Genomic DNA, 23,289 nt, shown 5'->3' with positions numbered 1-23,289 from the left:
TAGTAAAAAAAAAGAAAAAAAAAAAAAGACATCTAGAGAACTAAAAGTTTTTAAAAATCTTTAAATCTTCAGAAAGAACAATAGCATGTAACACTTAAAATGCCTCCTAGGCAAAAGTATACCTGGAAGGACTTCAGGAAACTTCGCAGTTTCAGCTCAATGCATATGCACAGGGCTGAAAAATCTGGTATTGTACCTATATGTCTAGGAGAAGGCAAGGAAGATGTGTGATAAACAGACACCTCGCAGTACAAGTAGACTTTAAAATGACAGTAGAAACAAAATGGCTTTAAAAAAAGTTTGTAAAATTAAAGTTGGATTATTATTGGAAGGTCATGAACCAGAATTAAGTTAGTTTAAGAAACAATGATTTCTTGATACTTGTCTCTTTTCCAATGGTCAAATATGGAGTGGTTTCAAATAAATACTTTTGATTCTTCCCTTCCTTAGCTTTGCACTGTTCAATGAGAAATAATGTCTTTCTAAATGCTTAGCTGGCTAATCCTAAGCAAGCATTTGTGTCTGAACAATTTATACAAATATGCTAGGAAAAATGACAGTCAATGCCGCTTATGGAAATTTTCACAGATTTAAACTAAACTGCAACTTCTCTTAGTTTACTCAATTCCTGCTTTTCTCTAATTTCTGCCTATAAATACAGATAGATTCAGTATCAATTTAAACAAATAATGCTGCTTCTGTATGATATAATTACCAGGAATTATGGGCAAAAAAGAAATTATTTAAAATTTTTTTTTCATTATTGTGTACATTAATTTTCTATTTAATTACACACTCCAGTGTATAATTAGCATTGTGCCAACAATGCTTGCAAAACTATCTGGAATATGAAAGACACTGATACATACTGTGTATCAGAAAATAAATTTTGAGTCAACTCAGCTGTTGACTGAAGCAATGAAAGTTTAAATAAATTCTCTTAAGGATAACTATTACCTGAAGCATGGAGACCCATTCCTGAGAAAGTAACTTTGCCATTTTCAAAAAAATCCCAAGAATATCAGAGCATTATGGGGACTTCTCTCTGGAAATGCAGGTCAGTCTCAACTGTGATCAATGTGCTATAAAGGAAAAGAGTTTAAAGCCACAAAACTCAAAATTAAATAACCAGCAATAGTTTTATTGCTTATCTACTGTTATGCACTACTTGTAAAAAGAAAGAATTGTCTCAGGTATCAAAAAACTCACAACAGACTGATGCATATATCTGACTACATATGACTGGAAAAGCGTATGGTAAAGTGGAATCAGTATCCATGGAATTGCAAACATTTCTGTCCCAAATGAAGCCCTTTCCAAGCAAAGAAATTGGAGCAGCCTAACCCTGCAGGTTCATATTCTTCAAATATATTTAAACATCTTTCTAGGTGTTAGTTAAGTGGTTGAGTTTATACGAACTCAAATGCGCACAGATTGAGCTAAAAAGATTAAATGCAGTTTTTCTTGTAGCCATTACTGTTACATTTTTCTTTTGTTGTTTGCTTGTATTTATAACATACCTGCAGGGTTCTCAGAAACAGATTTTATTTGACCTGAAGTTTCTGAGGAGAGAGGTAGCAGCCAAAAACCCCTGCCATCATCTAATGGCAATAGTGTAAGATTACAATGAAAATAACATCAGCTGAAGGACGGGCAATATTTAATGAAGGCTGTCTTGTGCTACTGAGTGTAAAAACAAAACCAGAAGGTTTTGAAGGTGTCAAACCCATCAGGTCATATGGTGCATTCTCTGATTTAGAAACTGTTAATAATTTGGATAAATTTCCTCCTTTTCTCACAACAAACTTTTCCACAATGATCCCTTTGTTCTACATCTTCTAGACTCATCTAGACTTAATACAGGACTAAATATAGGAAGCACTAAGATCTGCTTTTTGTTGCCTACACATTCACTGCTGAAGTACAAGCTAGAACACCTATGGACTGCTCAGTTCAATGGATTGCCCTGCAGTTTGGATCAGCCATAGAATTTATTTATAATCACTCATATGTTCATCCTCTCAGACTTAAAGAACTGGGGCACCTAGAACACAGAAAACATTCCTCTTTTACTAAACTCCCTACAGCATGTAGATAAACATAAAACCATAACAGGGATACCTATGGATAAAGTTCAGCAGTATTTCACAGTAGGAGTACCCCTCTGTGTTTGTCCCTAATGCTTTTGTTTTCCTAATTCCCCAGGCATGAAAGTGCTACTATCACCACAAACCAGCAGATCATCTGCAATATTCAGCACACATCAGAGGGAAATCTGTTTTAGGCAAAGTCCCGTATCTGAAACTTCTGCATACTGTCTCAGGACCATAATCTATGATTCCTTGTAATTTTGCTACTGTATAGGCTAATATTTTTTCAGCACCGACCACTATAAAATATATTCCTTTATTCAATACTAAAAATTTTCTGTACTGGAAAAAAATGTGCTATTTGATAAGGGGAATATCATTCAAATCCCATTGTCAGGTTACAGTCTTCTGACTTAGTTTCTCTTCCCTCAGAGTACTGATCACATCTAGAGCCATAACTGTTTAATTACAGGGCTATACTTTCTATATTAGACTTTTTTTTGTATTAGGCTTTTTGCTGTCTAATATTATATCAGACAAAAAGCAACACCAAACACCCTTTTGATTTCCTAATCCAGTTCTGGATTACTTTTGATGTAATGTGCTAGCTTATTTGCCATTTGAAGTGTATGAATGCACTCCTGCTCTATGAGTGTTTTGTCTGCTCTCTACAATAAGGAACAAGAGCAGATGTTATTATTCATCCTCAATTCAGCAGCCAAACAAATGAGTGTGATTGGTGATACCTATAAGACCCATTCACTTATTTAGATCACACTCCCATTAAGTCAATAACTTTTTGAAGAGAAATAATACTTATGTATGACTTACACAGTGATCTCAAAGGAGTTAATCTCTCTTGTGATCAGAAATACACCCATTTTATTAATGGGCTAATTTTATGTGGTCGTAAGGCCTCTATATAACTTATATTTCCCTTTCCATTTCAAAAAAAATCTTAAAAAATACAAAATAACTGAGTTTCACTTATGTAAACAGCCTAAGTCTAATCTTTCACAAACATTTATTTAATTAATCTATTCGGAATCCCCAGGGTGTACACTAACTCTTTATTAGCTTGCAGCTATGTTGTGTTCATAACACTGAGCTAGAGCGTACAGCACTTCAAAGTTCTTTATACCCTGATGAAACACTGAGAGTCACATAATATAAGGCAGTAAATTAATGAAAAGCACAAAACATTGTTTCAAAAGGAAAAGGAAGGTGTAAGAGAGATAAATGAGATGGAGATGATACTGCTTCAGAGAAGTTAGCTTAGCCAGAGTGGAAACCAAGCAGAGTGACCAAAAATGAAGAGATAGACTAGTTTGGGCAGAGGATATAAGGATCGAAGGAAGCAGGAGTGGATAGGTCTTCATAATGATTATCAAGGATAACAAGGGACAATAATACAATATTGTTCTTCAAGCTACAAAGTAACTTCTTTTCTTACCAGCCCTTTTAAAGACATCCCCCCCCACCCTGCTGACTTACCCACAGATAGCTTACACCCTTTTGTTTTTATTCCAAGTCTGTTTTTTGTTTACATATTTAACCTACCTCCATGGTACTCAGTTTTGTACAGGTTGGAGGAGGAGAAGATGAAATAAGGTGTGCCTCTATTTATGACTTAAGTGGCTGGTGTAATTTCTTATAAATCCTTTGTAGGTCTTTCAACATTTATTAATGAAATAAATAAAAATTTTAAAGGGTTAAAAGACACTGGGTTGTTTTTTTGTTTGTTTGTTTGTTTTTTCAATTGCTTTTGTGCTCAAAGAATTTGCACATTGTAAATGCCCATAATGCCAGTGTGCTTTCTGCTTCTCTAATGCAGGGAATTAAGTGCCTGTGAAATGATGGAGGTAAAATAGTAGTACTGCAATATGAACTACTTATTTTGGATGCTTTCTTAACATATTTAGAGCTTGAAAAAAAGTTGATTTCCACAATTAAATTTTAAAAGTTGTGTAATATTTTGAAGGGTACATTTTACACAGATACTTACGTTACTCCATTTTTTTAAAATCTTTCTCTGAAATTTTGTTATCTCCTACAAAAACACAGTAAAGGTGCAAATGGACACAAACTGAAATGGCAAAATCATGTTTTAAAGCATGTGAGTTTTATCATTTGCATGTGAAAGACACTGGAGACAAAAGTATTCTATAACTTGTTTCTTAGTGAGGAATGATGCCAGATACATTCAGTGAGGAAATAATCACACTTCTTAGAGCATCTGGAAACAATGAGGATGAATTGTACATTCCACAAAGTTTTAAAGTTATACTAAAATTTGATGATTTTATGTAGCTTTATTTTTATGCAATGCTGGGTTACAGAATACTTATGGCAAATTAGCACCTGGAGAAATGAAATTAAATTTAGATAGTTTTCATCCAAGCAAGGTGAAAAACACTTTTTAATTATTTGTCTCACTGTCATGATAACTCCTGTTATTCTGTGACTAACTCTCCACAAAAATAGCTCAGGAAAATTCTATAGGGAAACTGAAAGAAAACTATGTGCAGCAAATGTCACATATTAGCATTCTTGCTATTGATGTTTGTTTCTGCTCACATACATAGCAGCAGCAAATTTTCTGAAGTACACAGTAAGTTAATGAAAGTGACTACACTAAACTTGTTAATAAATGGTGCTCAATAAAAGAGTTTGCTCACTTCTCTCAGTTCCTGCTTCAGGTCTGATGCATGCAGCTGTCCTGAAGATATACATTCAGCATTAACAGGTATTTGCTGTCCACATAATAGATGACTAAAGCATTCTTCTAGAAGTGACTGAGGCAATGACAAAGGAACACTCTCAGAACTACTACCAAGATAAAGTTAAGACAGTAAAATCTTCAAAAGCTTGATATCTTTTCTTTGGTCTGTAGTCCTATAAATATATTAAAATGCATTAACTAAACATAAACTTCATTAATTTTTCATATGTAATGAGCTCGTCAATGAAAACTTATTTATAGAAATGATGCAGTTTGTTGAACAGCTGTGTGTCAAAAATGCATTGTGCTTGAAAGTAACCCACAAATGGTTCCAAAGCTATATGTTTACTTTGGCTGATTCCAAATGTAAATCTCCCAATAATAAAGAAAGCAAGAGGTCAGTCTGAGATCATTTCAGCAAGCTCCCTGTCAATAATATTTATGGGTGATGGGTTCTACCCATGTTGTTTCTGTTCACACGTCTTTGTGTAACTACAGACACTCTCTTAGTCTGGAGCACATCAAAACATGATGCCACTCAAGATACCCTTGTGCCATGCCCCAAATTCTCCATTTAAAGAAAATGGTAACAGCACCATATTGGGAAGACAATACATGTTATCACAAACTAGTGGAAGTTCCTTACACAGAAACTAGTCATAGAAAAATTGCTATGTAAAACCATCTAAATTTCTTTTTGAAGATCTAATGACAATGTAGGTCAGAGTTGGAAATTAGCTAGACAGAGAAAAGTACAAGATGCTAAAGGTTTTGGCTTTGTTCTTTACAAACACCTTTTCTCTTCAAAAGATTAAAAGCCTTTCACATAAAAAGACTGGAAAAAATAAAGGAATATTTATTGGATTGCCATAAGGATGGATCCACTTAAATTATGCTGAAACACAGTCCTGCCAAGCTGCTCTAGAGAGATATCCACCATTTTCTCCCTTCCTCTCTCTTCAGCCATCATGAACGGAGAGGATTTGGAGAAGGGAAGTGGTAATGTCAAGGCTGTGAAAGTATGTAACTTGATTTTATTTCCTTTACAAGTTTTGATTAATGAAGCTCTCTAAAACTATATACATGAAAAGGAAAACAACTTTAAATTAGTGAACTCTGGTTGTTTGGGGTTTTTATTACTTTTTAAAAATATATTTTAATTTAACAATCACTTGCACGAGATCAGGGAAAGCACCAGGAAAAGCCCTTTCAGTCACTGGAACAGATGTTCTAAGCTTCCCTACTGCTCTTCCTTTTCCTTCCTCTCCGACATGTTCCTGGGATTTGCTTGTCACCCCTCTGGAAGCACCATGACTATTTTGTTTGATTATTCTATTTCATATTTCTTTAGGTTTCCTGTGACAAAACATACACTCTAACAAAAATTTACACACATGTCTCTACATGCTCAATAGAACTTTTAGGGATTGTTTTCTTGTTTCTACTCTACTGCAACTGCATTGCTTGAATATATGACAATTCCTGGAAACAGTCTGATATTGAGGTGATTTAAAACACTACTAATAAGTTTCTGTGCAATACCACATACTTATTTTTAACTTCCACTCATACAGTAAGATGTAACTGCAGCTAAACTTTGCAGTACTCTATGTAGACTATTTCAGAAAGTGTCTTAAATTTTATTTAGTTTTTGTCAACTGTTCATTTTTAAAATGCTTTTTAGTAGCATACACCTTTTCTTTGAGTGTCTAAAAAAAATGAATAGTAGGAACAGATTGCTTTTGCTAGAGTTTATGAGTGTGGAAGCAAGGGATAGGGAATAAAGAAGCTCAACATCATTTAGATGAAAATTATTTCTAATACCACTTTTAAACTTTCAACAGAAATAGATTACTATAATCTAAACAATCTAAACAAACAAAAGCAATCTAAATAATCTAAAAGCAAACTCTGGAAATTACTGAGAAAATGGGAGAGCCAGGCAGCTGAAGAAAGAAATCAAAGTTTCATGACATGCAAAGGAATCACCCAATCTTCATATGATGTGAGAAAAACTCAGTTACTGGTTCTTCTGGATCTGGTAGAATTACCCTTCCAATTTTAAGAGAATATTTCTTCTATGCTGAGAAAACAAAAAAATTTGCAGTACATTCTAACTAACTATTCAATTAAACCATGCAAAGAGTTGGTAACAGTACTGTGAAGTTTCATCTTGGCACCATTAACATAGATCTCCAAGAAATGAAACATGCAGTTTGTCTATGTAGAAAAATATTCATTTTTCCTTCATTTAAGTGGTCAAACTCTCATTTTATACTTGTCATACTTGAATTACACTGTTCATTTTGACTTCTTAACATCTTTTCTGCTGGGTGAAAACGCACGTTCAAGCTGAAAAACTTCCCCCATCAAAACTGCAGAAATTCAAGGAGTAACTTGAAGTTAAGAGTCAGTCTTGGGTCAGAAATATGTGGAGGTCTGTAAGGGTATCGATACATGTTAGTGCTCCTACCTGGGCAATCTAGCTAAACAAAAATTTCCTTGAACTTTGGTCTGTACTGTTGATTATTTCTAGCAGTAATCTTAAGTTTTTAAACCTTCTGTGTATATCAAATAAAACCTTTATTTAGAATTTCTCTAAATGTCATACAATTGTTGCCTCAAGTACTACTGAATTGCATATTCAAATATTAACAAGTGTTTTAACAAACAGAACATTAACACTGCAATTTTAACACTGGAAATATATATATTAATTTTTTTGAATATTAATGATTTTAATAACAGCATAAATCAATAAAATCTTCTAATTAACATGACTATAAGATATTACTACAGAGTAAAATTTGTAAATCAAAAGAACTTAGTTTGCTACTTCTCAAGCATCTATTTGACAAGATATTTTATAATTATTTTTATGATTTTATTTTATTAATCCATCACTCTAGCTCTATTTTTTTATTATTTTATTAGTTTTGATATATTTCTTGAGTAGTTAAGCATTATGTGCCTATTCTAGCTATGTACTTTCCAGTTTTTTTCTATTCGATCTCTTTCCACCATTTGGAACTGAATTCCAGAAGACCATGCAGAGAACTTCAATTCCAAAATAGCTAATGCAAAATGGATGATAGATTAAAGGACAAATGAAAATAAAATCTCAGTATCTCAGTGAAGATAAACAATTTTCAGATTCAATCCTTGTATCTCAATTAATCAGCCTAGTGATGAACAAGTTCATCACTGCCTGCCAGAAATGCCAATGCCACATTAAATAGCATTACAGTAAACGTCTGAAGTATTAAAGATTTAAAACAATTAATAACTATTGGCTAAAAACTATTTAAATTCTGAAAATCTAAAATTATCCCCACTGAATGGATTCTCTGTTTTAATAGATAGTAATTAGTTTATTTAGCAATGTCCTTCTGTGAGAATATTCATAAATAAATGTTTCCAAGTACTTTCCTGGATCAGTGAGGAAAATTCCAAGGAGATTAAAATCTGTGTGTAATACTACAAATGTGTGAAACATATTAATTTACTATGAAATACATGAATAAGATACAGTAAGAAAAAAATAACATGCAACACCTAGTTTTCCATTTTGTATAACTAAACTCCCTCTCCTGCATTTTCTAGTTAATGGAAATAATCAGTTTATTAATCCTTGAAATAGGATTCATTTCATACAAACTTACATCTGAACTAATCATAGATTCCTAAAAAACAGACTACATGAGATTATGTAGAAACTTGTCCAATTGCCCCTTGAAAGACACCAGTGATGATTTTTCATCACATCACCTACGATTTGCTTATGGTGGAAACAAACAGGTACTTCTAGTGCATTTCATTCAGCACAGGGCAGTGCTCACCTCAGGGACTCGCAAAAAACTTTCTGAATCTTATTTTCCTCTTTCACTAAGTACAGGGAGAGAAAAGTACCCAGAACCACACCACAAAATGCCAAGAAGTGTTCTCAGCCTTGTGATTATCAGATGGGCCATGAAGGTGCTCAGAGGGCTGGAGCACCTCTCCTATGATGACAGGCTGAGGGAGCTGGGGTTGTTCAGCCTGAAGAAGACTCAGGGGCAGACCTTAGAGCACCTTCTGGACCTTAAAGAGAGTTGAAGTGGAACTTTTTACAAGAGAATGTAGTGATAGGACAAAGGAGAACAGTTTTAAACTCAAGGAGGGAGGTTTGGATTAGATATTAAGAAGAAATGCTTTACTGTGAAGTGGTGAGGCACTGGAGCAGGTTGCCAGAGAAACTGAGGATGGCCTATCCCTGAAGTGTTCAAAGGCCAGTTTGGACAGGGCTTTGAGCAACCTGGTCTACTGGAAGGTGTCCCTGCCCATGGCAGGGGTGTTGGAAGTAGATGATCTTAAAGGTCCCTTCCAGCCCAGCCATGTCATGATCCTGTGATTCTATGAACCTGAAAAATTCTGTTGAATAAGAAAACTGCCATCTTGTGTTTAATTTCCTTTGACAGTTTATTGTGAATACCTTGAAAATTGAAGTCACAGCCAAAAGAACACCAAGTAGCACACCTTCTTTGTGAACTTCAACCAAAATACTCTTTATCTTTGCTTCCCTCTTCCTCTTTCTCTCCACTCAGATCTGACTGCTCCTTTTGTGTTATGCACAGAGACAACCCGATTAGCCATCACAGAGAGAAAACTAAATTTCCTCTCTGATATGCAATACAGAAACTATATTAATCTCTGAATTAAGATTTTCTGCATTCACACTCTCCATGCCAGTAGAATATTTCTAAAAATGAACTTAATTTTCAAGGAAAATAAATTATTTTCAATTTTTCACACTATTGTATTACCTACAGCAAAAGCAGAATCTTTCTTGGCACAGATTCTGAATTATTTATTCTATCCATATCCTTAGCTAGAACTAATATGTGATAGTAGCAGCTGTTGAAATAATTGTCTTTCACAAGCAGCTTGAATAATTGTGGAGGAAAGCAAATTCTAGTATCAGAAGTGAAAAACAGGAGACACAGTTTGTTGTTAAATTGTTGCTGACAGAGTAGCTAATTGTTTGGCTTGCAGAGAAGTAATCACGTTTTAACACTGCTGAAGTTAAAGGGTCAAGAAACAAAACTACCTATTTGGTACAGTCAGGACCAGCTAACTACATAAACATCTCAGGAGGGAAAATGGAAGGTAGCAGACAGAACAAACTCATCTCCTTTCCTAAAGTTCTCAGATTTTGTAGCCTTCTCTCCCAAGTATTAACCCCAATGGGTTTTAAGTCTTTAACTCCTGTGAGCAATATTGACATACAATTACGCTCAAGCTTCAATTTTGTAAAATAAAGGTTTTCTGAGTTTGTGCCGACTGAGTGCACCTCCTCACAATCTGCAAGGGCAAACAAGCAGACATTTTAAAATGGCAGAAAGTAAGAACAAACAGGGGAAAAAGTCTAAACAGCAAAGAATGCCATTGTGAAACAAACAAAATAAAAAACGGAAAGAAAATTCTTGAAAACATTTGTTAGATTTACAATTTAAAAAATAAATTAATCAAACCACAACAAGACAAACAAACAGGAAAACCCCATCAGTTCAACATCAAAAAAAGCAAGAAATATATTTGCTTCTGCCCCTTAATGGCTTATCACTATGGCTGGACCAGTGGAGTAATTCAGAATCTCTACCTTTGCTAGCAGCATCCTTTTTAGCAGTATGTGGGTGGACTCCCGTTCCCCCCACTGGCACGATAGGAGAGAATAGGAAGAACAAAGCAAGAAAACCTTCATGAGAAGGACAGTTTCATGATAAAGACAGTTTAGTAACTTAAGTAAAGACAGAGGAAAAAATCAAAACAAGTGATGCAAAGGAAATCAGTCACGACCTCCTGATACCCATCCCTCCTCTGAGCAATGGCTGCTTACTCCAGAAAACACGCCCCACAATTTTTACTGCTGAGCATGATGTTATATGGTATGGAACATCCCTTTGGTCAGCTCAGGTCAGCTTTCCTGGCTGTATCCCCTTCCAACTTCTGGCCCATTCTCAGCCTACTCATTGAGAGGAGGAAAAAGTGAAGAAAAGAGAAAGCCTTGATGGCCTACAAGCACTGCTCAGCAATAACAGACACACTGGCGTGTTACTAACGTTGTTTTAGTCACAAACAAAAATACAACACCATACTGGTTGCCACAAAGAAAATTAATGTAGTCTCAGCCTAGACCCAGTACACAGTCCCTTGTATCACACAGTACAATTCATAACCTTAAGTTAGCTGTTTGCAAAAGAGGCCTCCTGCACCCAGAATGCAAGCAGCAAGAAATGCCTTCAAACTGTATTGATGGATGATGTTTCAGAAGTCCCACTTTGAAGTAGATGACTGAATATGTAAGAGACCATGGTGCCACATGCATACAGAACAAGCCAAAAGAATTACTCAATAACCTTTGACAGGCTCCCATTAAGTACTTTGCATCGTGTTAACAAGGTTGTGTAAACTTGAACCCAGAGTGAATTAAGCCTCATTGATGAGTGTTTTTTGAACAGGAGTGCTGGAGCACCTTTCATCTAACCTGAGTGACATTTAGAATACAGGGCATCCTTTACAGAGAGCAAAGGCGTAAGTATGATTTTCTAAAGGTTAGATGAGTTCACCATCCTTAACATCCTGCTTTCTGGACATCCACCCATAATCACTATATTACTATATTACTAGCTTAATGTGTTGTAACAAGCTTAATATGTTATATACCTCCATCAGTGGTGTTTCTGGTGCCCAAACCTCCTTTTTTAAAGCATTTCTTCCAAACTGCAAACCCACCATATTCAAATAAAGAGGACTTTATATCAACTATTATTTGAAAAAAAAAGCAAAGACATAATTTTGATAAAATAAGAAATAATAAATCTTGCATTCTCTCAGGAGCTTTGGCAACAGCCCACCTCATCGCACAGAACCAGCTCCTTCCTTTAATACCTGACACATTTTTCTAACCCTATTCTGATCATATTAACAGGCTATGCTAGTAGCAAAGTCTCTTTGCAGATTTATCTCCAGGTGCATTGTGATCTCTACTCCTTCTGGAGCTTCTTTCAGCCATATGACTTACTGTTGTTCCAGGAAATTTTGCTTAGTGTATCTACTGAATTCCCATGTACAGGGCAAGGATGCATTTCTCTCTCATTCCTCACCTCTGTTGTGTTACATTGGCAGTTCTGGAGCACTTGGTTTTTACAAACAATCCTCAAGGGAAGTAACTTACCATTTTGTAAGGAGTAACTTTCAGGAAGTTTAGGGGGTTTTGTGTGCAACAATACAAGCAGCAGGAGGGCAGTTCACCAATACACAATAGATCTGACCATGCTTTACTGAGATTGTAAGAGATTCAGCTTGATGGTATTACCCAGCACCAAGAAAAGGACTGCAAGATCATGCAGTTGCACTTTATCTTGACCTAGAGAGATCACCTTCAAGTAATAAAAGCAAGTTTAGTTCCTTTGCCCATGTAATTTCTGCCTTGTTGATAAGACTGTCAAAGCCTATGTCATTTATGGTTGCTACAGATGCTATTCTGAGATACAGTTGTCAGGGAATCAACTGATAACTGCTAATAAACAGGCAGCAGGGGGTAACAATGTTTTATCTATATGGCCTTGCACTGCACACCGGAAAAGCACTGCAAATTGAGTGAATGTGAACTGGCTTTGTCCTCATACAGTCAATCTGATAAATGAAACAAATCAGTAAAACCTGACCACTATTCAATAAATTATTTCAGGTTAGATCAAACACTGTAGTAAATTGTATTTCAAAATGGAATTAAATAACTGGAAAAATTTTAATAATCAAATATATGACAAACCTGATGATAGCACTGTCTTTATAGGAAAAAAGAGCAAATTCATTTGAAACAAGGCTAGAGACAGAACAGTTTGGACAAAAAATATTCTGTACACCAATAAAAAATCAAAGTGGAATGACTTACCACTTCTTCATGGGTAGCACTTTCTACATTTATACCATTAACCTAAAAACAGATATGATAGGGAGAAAATTATTTGTAATGTGAAGTTAGTTACTGAAATAAAAGCAACTATGAAACAAATGTCTGCTGAAAAAAGCAAATGTTTACTGACCTGTATTATTGCATCTCCTATAAATAACATTCCTGTCTGTTCAGCTGTGGGATTACAGAAGGAGTAGATTTTAATTGATAGTAGTACTGAAAAAAATGCTATATTTTCTTCCAGTAATTGGTTTAACACACTGTTTGTAATCTTCAGTTGAAACTGATTTGGTTGTGAAAATACAAGGCACAGCAATCAGTATTCATCCAACAAAGATAATAGATTCCTAGCAATTTTGAACAAATTAAGAGAGCTACTTTCCATGCATAAAGAACTTGTTTAGTATGGATTACAAATGTCAATTCTCACTAATGAAGGATTTCATTAAATTATGTGGAAAATGTGATTCACACTTTTCATTATTCTTCCACAAAAGGGAAAAAGGAGTTTCTGAAACTCTTTAGCAATTCCTTTCCCCTGAACAAATTTACAGGGACTGCTGTAATCAAAGAGGTTGTGACTGGAATTTAATACAATTCTTTAACAAGAAGTTTGAGTTAGTTTTGTCCCTAAGAATAACATTATTCCAATCTGCAATTTGCATGTTTCCTGCCTTACAGAGTTAATGGGAATAACATTATGAGACTTCAAATAATTCTCCATAGATACAAACAATGACATTTTTGAGGTCTATTCTCTAATTTTTAAATTTTAAACTTTTTTTTTTGTTGGAATTTGAGGATGTTTACCTCATGAAATGTATCACTTAATTAAAAGTAAGGTTATTATCCTGCAAAGACTGATAGTATTAAAGAAGGCCTATTAGTCTTATACATGATCTTTAAGGTCACAGCTTGAGGCTTAGAAGAATGCAATCAATGTTAACAGAGACAGTATTATGAGAAATGGAAATAGAAGTAAAAAAGAAAGAAAAACTGCATAGAGAATTCAGGATTTCTGCAATTTAGGTGTTGCTACTGCAAATGTACCTTTGTTACAAAACAGCACTTTTTTAAAAATAATTTTTTCATCACTCTTTTGGCGGATAAAAAATAATAGTTCGCTATTCAATACTAAAGAAATATTTCACTATTTATTTTAAAAATCATGCTACAAGTTGCACTGAAGGTCTTTACCCCACTTCTCATCCTACCTTGTATTTAAAAATATGCATGAAATTTGTAATAGCTGGTTTAGAAAAGACATCTTTGTACAGAAATTTAACTGAATTAAAGCAGTTCAAAACCATCACAAAGTAATCTGAAGTAGCCTGTACTGGGCACATACATTGCTAGAGGTGCTGAACATTAGCTTGGGCATCTCAATACTAAACTTCTATTTGAGATGTCAGTAATACATACACTAATAGTGAAAAATGTGAACAATTTTCTGTAAGAGGTGAAAACAGAAAAATGTAGGGCAAGAAAGCAAAGCACACTGAACCAGAAAATGTTTGTGTGAAAGTGGAGATCCTGATGGAAGAGTGCATGATGAAGATTTGTGGGCAGGTAGGAATGTACTACCACTCTCCTGGATCTTCCATCTATCTGTGATCCACTGCATAATGACACAACAGCACAGTTGTGCAACGCTAAGTCTTCTGAGAAAACTGCTCAGTTGTAACAAACGTTATAATAAAATATATAGACTAGTATTCATGCAAAAAAGGCAAGACTAAATTCTAGACACAGGTAAAATTCTTGAAACCGCACTATTTAACAGCACAAGGCTTCAAGGAAAAGCAGGGATATGAAAAGGTATAAAACCTCAAGGAAGAAAACTGGGTAAATGGAGGATTGTAACTCGGCAGCACAGAAGAAAATTCCCTTCCAGGGAGCAGTGGAAGCTGAACCTTTCCCATGGGACTGTTGACTGCCAGGTCAAGCAAAGACCCATTGCTCATTCCACAGGGGTGATGAATACTGCAATATCCCCAGCCGCCTCATGTGCATTAGCCAATAAATTTTACAGTTTAAGAGCACAGAGCAATTACATCCTGCTTGCAGGGTCTCAAAAAGCAATCAAGTCTGTCCACATAAGTAAATGAGAGAAGGAGAATTATTTGGTCAATACCAAACACTCTACAAACTGAAACAAGCAGAGCTTTTGGGACAATCAGAGAATTTTCTCTAGAAGTGCATTATGCTGCATACTAAACCAATAATCTGGATACCAGCTGATGCCATCATGGGTCTGCTTGCATGCCTGTGATGAAACACTTTGGGTTTAGCCAACGGTCTAGAATTTAAAATCAATGATGACTAATAAAAAATACATTTTTCAAAAATCAAATTGTAGGGGGTGTGTCACTACAATGCAGAATTTACAATATAGTTTACAAGTATATTAGAAATAAAGTGACTGGAAAAACTCTTTGGATACAAAAAGTCAGTCCTGTTTCTCCAAGGCATATTTTAAACCTGAAGACATCTACTGATATTTTCATGAAGTCACATTCTCTCAACATGACAAAAATATTAAGTAAAATCTTCCGGGCTATGTGAAACTCTTTCTCCCCCTAGTAACATCCTCATGTACAAAGGTGCTTATAAAAGGCTGCTCTAAGTTATCAGGCACTATGTGAAAAATGCAGCAATACTAAAACAAAATACTTGAAAAAGAGCTTTGGGCTACCAGGGAGCATATAACCTTATTCACCAAAACAATAAACACAACTTTTGCAGAATCCAATTTACCTCTTGAAGTTTTATTTGAAATAATATTTTAGTAGAACTGAATTGAACGTGTCCAGAAAAAAGACTATAAAGAAAATAAGCACAAAGTACTGATAAGCAGAGACATACCAGGCTGTAAAAGAAAATGAGGCATGTTACAATAAATAGTGCTACATCACCTTTACTCTTCATCTTAATTATCTCTAAAAAGGTTTAATGCTGATTAAATGCTGTACATTGATTAAATTCAGAAGTAATACTAAATGGAAGAAAGCAGGAGGGAAACCTAAAAGGGCTTATGATGAAATAATGGTAAGAAAATAATCATTAAAAAAATGGATATCTAATTTTTGAGAATATTAGATTTGAAAAACTTTCCCAAATGTACATGATCCATCATTCTAATCTTTACAAAAAAAAAAAACCTTGGACAGAGCCATGAACTATTAAAAATTCTTTTGCACTCAGTGAGAAGGGAAAAGAATCAGTAATTCTAGCTTTGCTCTGCTTACTTTTCTATCCACTAGGGCTGTATCAACTTTTCCAAAATTTGCTAGGTAGTGAAATGGTAAATTTACTGAATAGAGTCTTGGGAAATTCTTATTTATAGCTAGGTAATTGATGCACATCTCTATGCAGATTTGAGTCTGTAGATAACCTGATGTCTTTATATTTTTCAACATTGTTTACAACACATACTTTCATTAAATTTTTTTTGAATTCCTGAATCACATGAGAAACATACAAGGTACTATGTCTTATGACAAGAAGTGCTGCTTAAAGCACACAATGAGCTGCACTGACTTCATGGGCCTTTCAACTCACAAGCTTAACATTAAATATATGCAAAAGTATTTAATTGCATAAAGAAAATCTAAAGGAATAGTTAAAAAACTAGATGAAAGAAAAAGACTGGAAAAATTAGTATTAAGGATGCAAAAGACTACTCTAACATATCCAGATGTATTTTTCCCTCCTCTTCCGTGAACTGGACATAACTACACTCATGACTGTAAAGATACACCTGCTGCAAGCAAGACCTTTAATCTGTGATTTAAAACACAACTATACTAACTCAATTATTGAAAACTACCTTGTTAGGGAAGTTTTTAACACTGAACATACTCTTAATAGGACTTGTTTAAATTTAATTTCTTTGTTTAAAAAAACCAAAAAACAAAACTTTCCACATTTCTATTTTTCACCATAAAGCTTCCTTACCTTAGTCTCCTTTCTCCTCTTTATTTATGTCTCACTTATCATGTAAGGAAAAGCTGTAAATCACTCAATAATACAATGTGTTCAATCAAACACCTGTTTCATTATTCTCATGTGCCATGTTTCCCACACTGAATCAAGTGACAGATGGCAAACTGAGTCCCCTCTCCACTTTTCCTCAGTGCCTGTGGAGCAAGCACTAAGAGAACATCATGATCCTAAAAATCCTGTATCTACCCATGAAGAAGTCACTTCTAGATCTAAGCACAGACAAGCCTGAAGCACTGAAGCTCAACATGTAAGAATCAATGCAATCTGAGAAACAGAATGAGTGAGAGAGAAAGGTACTGGACACAGGAGTGGGCAAAGACTGGACATAGCAGGACATGTTTTTCGACAGGAAAATATTACAGAGCAGAATATGGTATGAGGATAGGTGTTTGATACTGGCTTTGCTCTTTCACCTTCTCCTTTTAGATGACCTCAGCAAAAAAGACAGGTTTTCAAAACATACTGTTCACTAGAAGCTTCTACTGATAAAAGCATTTTTCTGTCAATGGCTAGAATTGAACACAATCTGAAAAGAAAATTACTGTAACAGCAAATTTCTAGTACTTTTCACTGCAAACTATTAATGAGACAAAGTTACCTTTATTAAAAACAAATAAAAATTGTGTTGTATTTTATGAATACCAAAAAGTAAAATGAGTAAGATGTATAAGGGCAGTTAGGAATCCAAAGAGCATACCAATGGGCATTAAGGGACCTTAAAACCAAAATCTGTTTAGTCTGTGCCATAATTTTTAAAAGGCAGATGCTATTATAACTGTTTTCTGAGGCTAATTTCAAAATAACACTTTGGTATTATTGCCTAACCTATGTTACAGCCAAAATTTGACAAGTTTTTTCTGAGGTGGGGACAATGGCTGCTTATATACCCAAACTGAGAAGACTAGAACCTGGAGTAGTCTTTGGCATGACATTCTCTTTAATTAAATGTGCTTTGGAGGACAGCTGAAAAAAGCATTATAGTTTGGTTCTAATTCTACCCACCCAACTCTTAGCAGTAACCAAAGCAAAAATTATTTAAGGGCTTTTCAATGGTTTTCTGATTGCAAACAAGTTTTTATCATGAGTTACATTTCTAGTCTGTAACCTGATGTGTAAAAAGTACCAGCATACACTGTGATTAAATTGATTTCAGACCTACTTTAGGAAACAAAAGGAGAAAAATTCACAATTGCAGGTATTTGTGTGTCTTGATGGAAGATTCTTAAACCAAACCAAATGGCAATGTGATTCTTGTAAGTGTTTCCAAACTCGTTGATGTTGCAGCAGAGAGAGTGCACAGGAAGAGTTATCATGATAAATTCTAGAGAAAAATACTTGCCATTTTACATTCAGTTCTTGATCACTTGACTTTGCCTTTATAGAAAACCATCAATTATCAAAGTAAAGAAACAAAATTGGAGCATTAATTACTTTAATTTTAAAGTAATTACTTTAAAATAATTTACTTAAAGTAATTACTTTAAAATTTTACCTTTTTAAGAAAAGTCATGACCACTAAGATGTGACTATAATAAAAGCAAGGCAAAGTTTTTTAAGATGTATTTTCAGAAAATTTGAAAGTGTTATATTACTATTGCCATTTATTACTTGGGATATTTACCTAACCACAGTCCTTGAGTCTGAAAACAAAAACAAAAATATTCACATATTTTACATGAACAGAATTCAGAAGTATGTAGCAATAATTAAGAAAAGCAATAGTTATAACTATGAATAGGTTATAACTATGAATAAGTTATATTTTGTTTATAAAATAAGTTTTACTAGTCAAGCACAGCTAGGACTCATTTAAAAGTCAGTGAAAAACTATTTAAAATTGCAAAAATGTGGTATTTCTAGAAATTTTAGAAAGCAGTTTTAGAAGCTCTATGTGTATAATCAATCTAAACTTGATAATATTTCCAGAGTTGAACAGTTGGGCTTGATGATCTTAGAGGTCTTTTCCAACCTTAAAAGTTCTATGATTTTATGAATTATTACAATATTTTCCAGATAAAAATATTTGTGTGCATTTTAAAATTAATTAAATACTAAACTGTTACTAAATTTGACAAAGGAATGTAGTACAATGTAAAGGAATCTTATCACACAGTTGCAATATTCTAAGGTATAAGGTTTGCACTAATAGACATATGCTTAAAATCACATGTAAAAGATTTTCTGAGCTGAATAAAACAAGTTATTATTAGGTAACATTATATAAGGAAATAAATTATAATCTGGCATCTTCAATAGTTTTTCCTAAATGTGCAACTAAGTTTCCATTAATTTCTATTATATTATGACAAAGTTTTAAATGATGTAGAGGTGATGGTGATACCTGAAAAACAAACTTGAAGACTCAGAGGGGATGCCCAAAGCAGCAGAAATACAAGCTTAAATTGAGCTTATAAAGAAAAGATGTAGTTCCTAAAATAGCCTAAAAAGTCTTTAGTTCAGAAATCAGTAAGGGAAAGATAAGAATAGTGAAGAGATGAAAAATATAATTTTTCTGAAATTGCCAAAGGATGTGCAGTGGTTTGGATGTTATTAAATTTCTCAAATTTAATTCCATGTGACATTATCACCAAGTAGAAGTTCTTTTCATTTGCTCCTTCCATCAAATATTCTGTATGATTCTTGACTGCTTCAGCCCCAAAATAATCTGCATGAGTTTTACTCTGAGTTTAATTAGCATGTTTCAATGCAATGGAAACCTTTGATACAGCTGAATGACATGATCTGTCTAGCTGCTTGCTTCTCCAGTTTCAGCACCGAAGCACTGTAGTGAAAGCTTGCTCCAAATCCAAAGTCCAAAATACCATGCACCTGCACAGGGACATCAGTTCTCTCCTGAACACATTATCTGAAAGCATACTAGTTCTCCAATTTCTCTGCACAGAATAATTGTCATTAACTTTTTTTTTTTAACCTGGAATGTAGGCATAAAAATTCAAGTGGTAATTTTAAGTGCTATTTCATTAGATTTCTGCATTTCATAAGGGAACTACATTGTCAATCAGGGGTAGGTGAGTGGAAGAACAGCAACTGTACATGTCAGTGGCATCCTAAGGTCACAGTTAATTCACTCAACTGCTACTTGGAACAGATAACAAGTAAAAAGATACAGTGTATTTTTCCCACCTTCCTCTATTTAGTTTACAGTTGCAGAATGATAGGTCCGCTGAAATTGTAAATAACATTTTTTATGTTTTATACCTACCTTTTTTTTGTTCATAAACTTCAAAATGCACCTTCCAATGAGAATTTTCATCATAAAACCCTATAGAACTGAAATACAATTTTCATACACATTTTGCATTTATGTTAAAGTTATTAAACAAAAATATATTATCTTTTATTGAAAGTTGATCTTCTTCACAAGCATGAGGAAGAATTTGATCATTAGTATGCTCTTTGAATACCATTTCTTTGTACACTTAACAGAAAAGCATTATTCATTATTAAGAAGTTAATATACACATTTTTAGGCACACATACATATGTATGTATAAATATATAAAACTTCATTTTGGGAAAGTACAAAACCAACTGCCTAAATCTAGAGTTGGAAAGTTAATTCATTGCTTATGTTTTTCAGCCAAACCAAAGAATAAAAACAAATTTCAAAGTGGCCTAAAACGAGAATGCTTTGGTTTACCCTGAAAAATGACTTCTGGATTCATCAAGCTCTTAAATATTACTAAAAAAAATCCCCCAAAAAATCTGCAACAAAATTTCTAAGTGAAAGTTCCAAATATTTCATTCCAAATTGTCTTCTGTCCAGGAAATACTTATGAATAATTTTAATGCATAAAAAATGCATTTCATTGAAATAATTAAAACATTGCCATATTTTAAAAAATTACTAAATTTGATTTTAAGTTTATACCTGGCCAGTTAAATAAACACTTAAAAATTAACTCCCTGCATCCTTCCACCCAAAGAATTCTTTATATTTAGATCAGTGTCTTGCTACAGCATTGTATTGTGTCTGCATGGCCAAGCTTTGGTAGCAGGGGTGGCTTTGTAAGAAGCTGCCAGAAGCTTCCTCCATGTCTGGCAGAGGCAATTCCTGGCTGCTCCAAAGACGGACATGCTGCTGTCAAGGCTGAGCCAATCAGGAATGGTGGTAACACCTCTGTGATAACACATTTAAGAACTAAAAATAAAGTTATTGCACAGTTGCAATTGTGGCCAGAGTAGAGCAGGGTGAGAACAACTCTGCAGACACCAAGGTCAGCGCAGAAGGAGGGGGAGGAGATGCTCCAGGCACTGGAGCTGAGATTCCTCTGCAGCCCGTGGTGAGGACCATAGTGAAGCAGCTGTGCCCCTGCAGCCCATGGAGGTCCATAGTGGAGCAGAAATCCAGATCCTCCTGCAGACTGCAGCCCTATGCCAAACCAGCTGGATGACTAGAGGAGGCTGTGAACCCATGGGAAGTCCATGGCAAGAAGAGCCCACACTGGAGCAGCCTGTCCTTGAAGGACTGCACCTTGGCAGAGGGACCCATGCTGCAGCAGTTTAGGGAGGACTGCTGCCCATCACATTGAAGAAATTCATTGAGAACTATCTCCTGTGGGAGGGACTCCACAATGGAGCAGGGGAAGAACCCCTCTCCCTCAGCAGTAGGAGAAACAACAGATGATGAACTGACCATAACCCCATTCCCCGTCTCCTTGCACTGCTGGGAGAGGAGTCAGAGCTGGGAAGAAGGGAGGGGTGGGGGGAAGGTGTTTTTATTTTACTTCTCATTATTCTGCTCTGATTTTGTTAGCAATAAATTTAATTCATATCTCGAATTCTAGTCTGTTTAGCCTGGGATGGTATTTGGTGAATGATCTCTCCCGGTCCTTATCTCAACCCATGAACCCCTCATTGTATTTTCTCTCCCCTGCCCAGTTTCAGAGGCTTTAGTGAGTGCCTGGCATCCAGCCATCATCAACCCACTAAAAGCATTTAACCTTCAAAATGAATCCCAGTATTATAAATTGTTCTAGAATCTCAGCTGAGGAATTCATCCACCTCTGTTTCTCCCCATGTATCCAATGACTGCTATTCTCACTAAATATACAGTAACAAACATTAGACCTTAAATACATTCCTGTTAGGTTGAATAGAAAAAATTTCCTGAAGCAGAGATCAAAATACCTTCCTTTTATTTGTTGACTGATCTTTAACAATTCATTAAGATGTTAAGAGGTACTGCCTTTTGTGGCCTGTCTAGTCTTGAGAAGGCAACAGTTAAAAAGAAAACCAAATGTTAAGAATATTCTTCTATGCCTTCTGAAAATAAGTTTAGAGATTGAGGCATAGGTCCAAGAGAAAGAACAATGAGTAGATGCTAATTTCATATATCACTAGCTTTCTAATAAAGAAAAATAACACTGTCAAAGATAATAAAAGATAGATAGAAAATAAGATCAATGCTTAAAAAAAAAAATTGAAGAAATTTTTAAGTGATATTAGGAAATAATGTCCAAAAATGAAACACCACCCAGCTTCAACTATCTTATATTCTAATGAGGCCTTATGTTCTAATGAGGCTTTATGTTCAAATACGGCCTTGTATTCAGTCTTCACCTTCATGAGCACAAGGCATAACAAAAAATTTTGTTCCATTTTGGTTTCCTCATAAACCTGAATACCTCTGTGTGTGCTTAACTCATCCTTAATATTGAGCTTGCTGGCTCAGTAGAATGAATCTCCAAGACTGATGAAACTAAGGTGAGTATAGCTGTAGGGATGAAGAACATCAGCTGTGGATACAACCATGCTGTGCAGCTTGGTGCAATCTCACATCATGCCCACCAGCTTGCTCAGACTAGGCTGGGTTACCCTTGTTGTACCACCCTTGGGGACAATTGGAGTCAACAAAAAACCCCAGAAATAAACCTATGGAGGAGGTATCACATACAATTTCACATCAAACCATCTTTGTTTGGCATGTAAGTGAAACTGTTAAAAGCCCTCATCAAATTGATGCCATGTCCTCCAGATGGTCCTGAATGCAGGCAGCCAGGATGTGATATCTGGACACAGCCTGTGTTTGCAGAGCACGTGGTTTTACGCCAAGAATGTTTCAATTGCTGAATGTCTGGAATTCATTCCAATCCTGCCAGGGTATACAGAACCAGTCAGAAATGGACTGAACATAAAACAGAAGATTTTTCAACACAGCAGAATGTGAATTATAAGTCAACTTTTATGAAAGAAGGTGGGAAAATGCATTCCAATTAAGATTTTAATGAATTTTGGCTCTTAAGGGGGATTTTTTTTTTAAACTGGCACAATGCAAACTAACCCTATTCCATTGGGTTTTATTTAATTTTATTTACCTATTTTCATCACGCTTCATGAGCTGAACCCACTGCTCTGTTTCATCATTGCTGCTTGTCTGACTCCACATATTATACATGAGCAGAACTCACAGCATTAGTCAGATTATTGCAGAAGGTCTCACAAAATGAAAAGTTGTATCACGATGAAAACATGTGATTGCTAACTGGATAATT

At 35.0% G+C, this 23,289-nt stretch overlaps 1 protein-coding gene across 1 annotated transcript in view; it reads right to left on the bottom strand.

Annotated features, from left to right (window-relative positions):
- Positions 1-23,289, bottom strand: part of SNTG2 (syntrophin gamma 2) — a gene marked incomplete at both ends in the record, with an annotated part of 228,706 nt that overhangs the window by 90,824 nt on the left and 114,593 nt on the right. Inside the window, 2 exons of the mRNA XM_082302591.1 lie at positions 12,749-12,790; positions 12,900-12,943. Of these exons, the coding sequence (XP_082158717.1) occupies positions 12,749-12,790; positions 12,900-12,943 (86 nt within the window). The remainder of the gene's footprint in view (positions 1-12,748; positions 12,791-12,899; positions 12,944-23,289) is intronic.

Source organism: Coloeus monedula (genome assembly GCF_965178545.1).
Source record: "Coloeus monedula genome assembly, chromosome: 2".
NCBI lineage: Eukaryota > Metazoa > Chordata > Aves > Passeriformes > Corvidae > Coloeus > Coloeus monedula.
The sequence above is the reverse complement of the archived record's forward strand: the minus strand, read 5'-3'. Positions and strand labels throughout refer to the sequence as shown.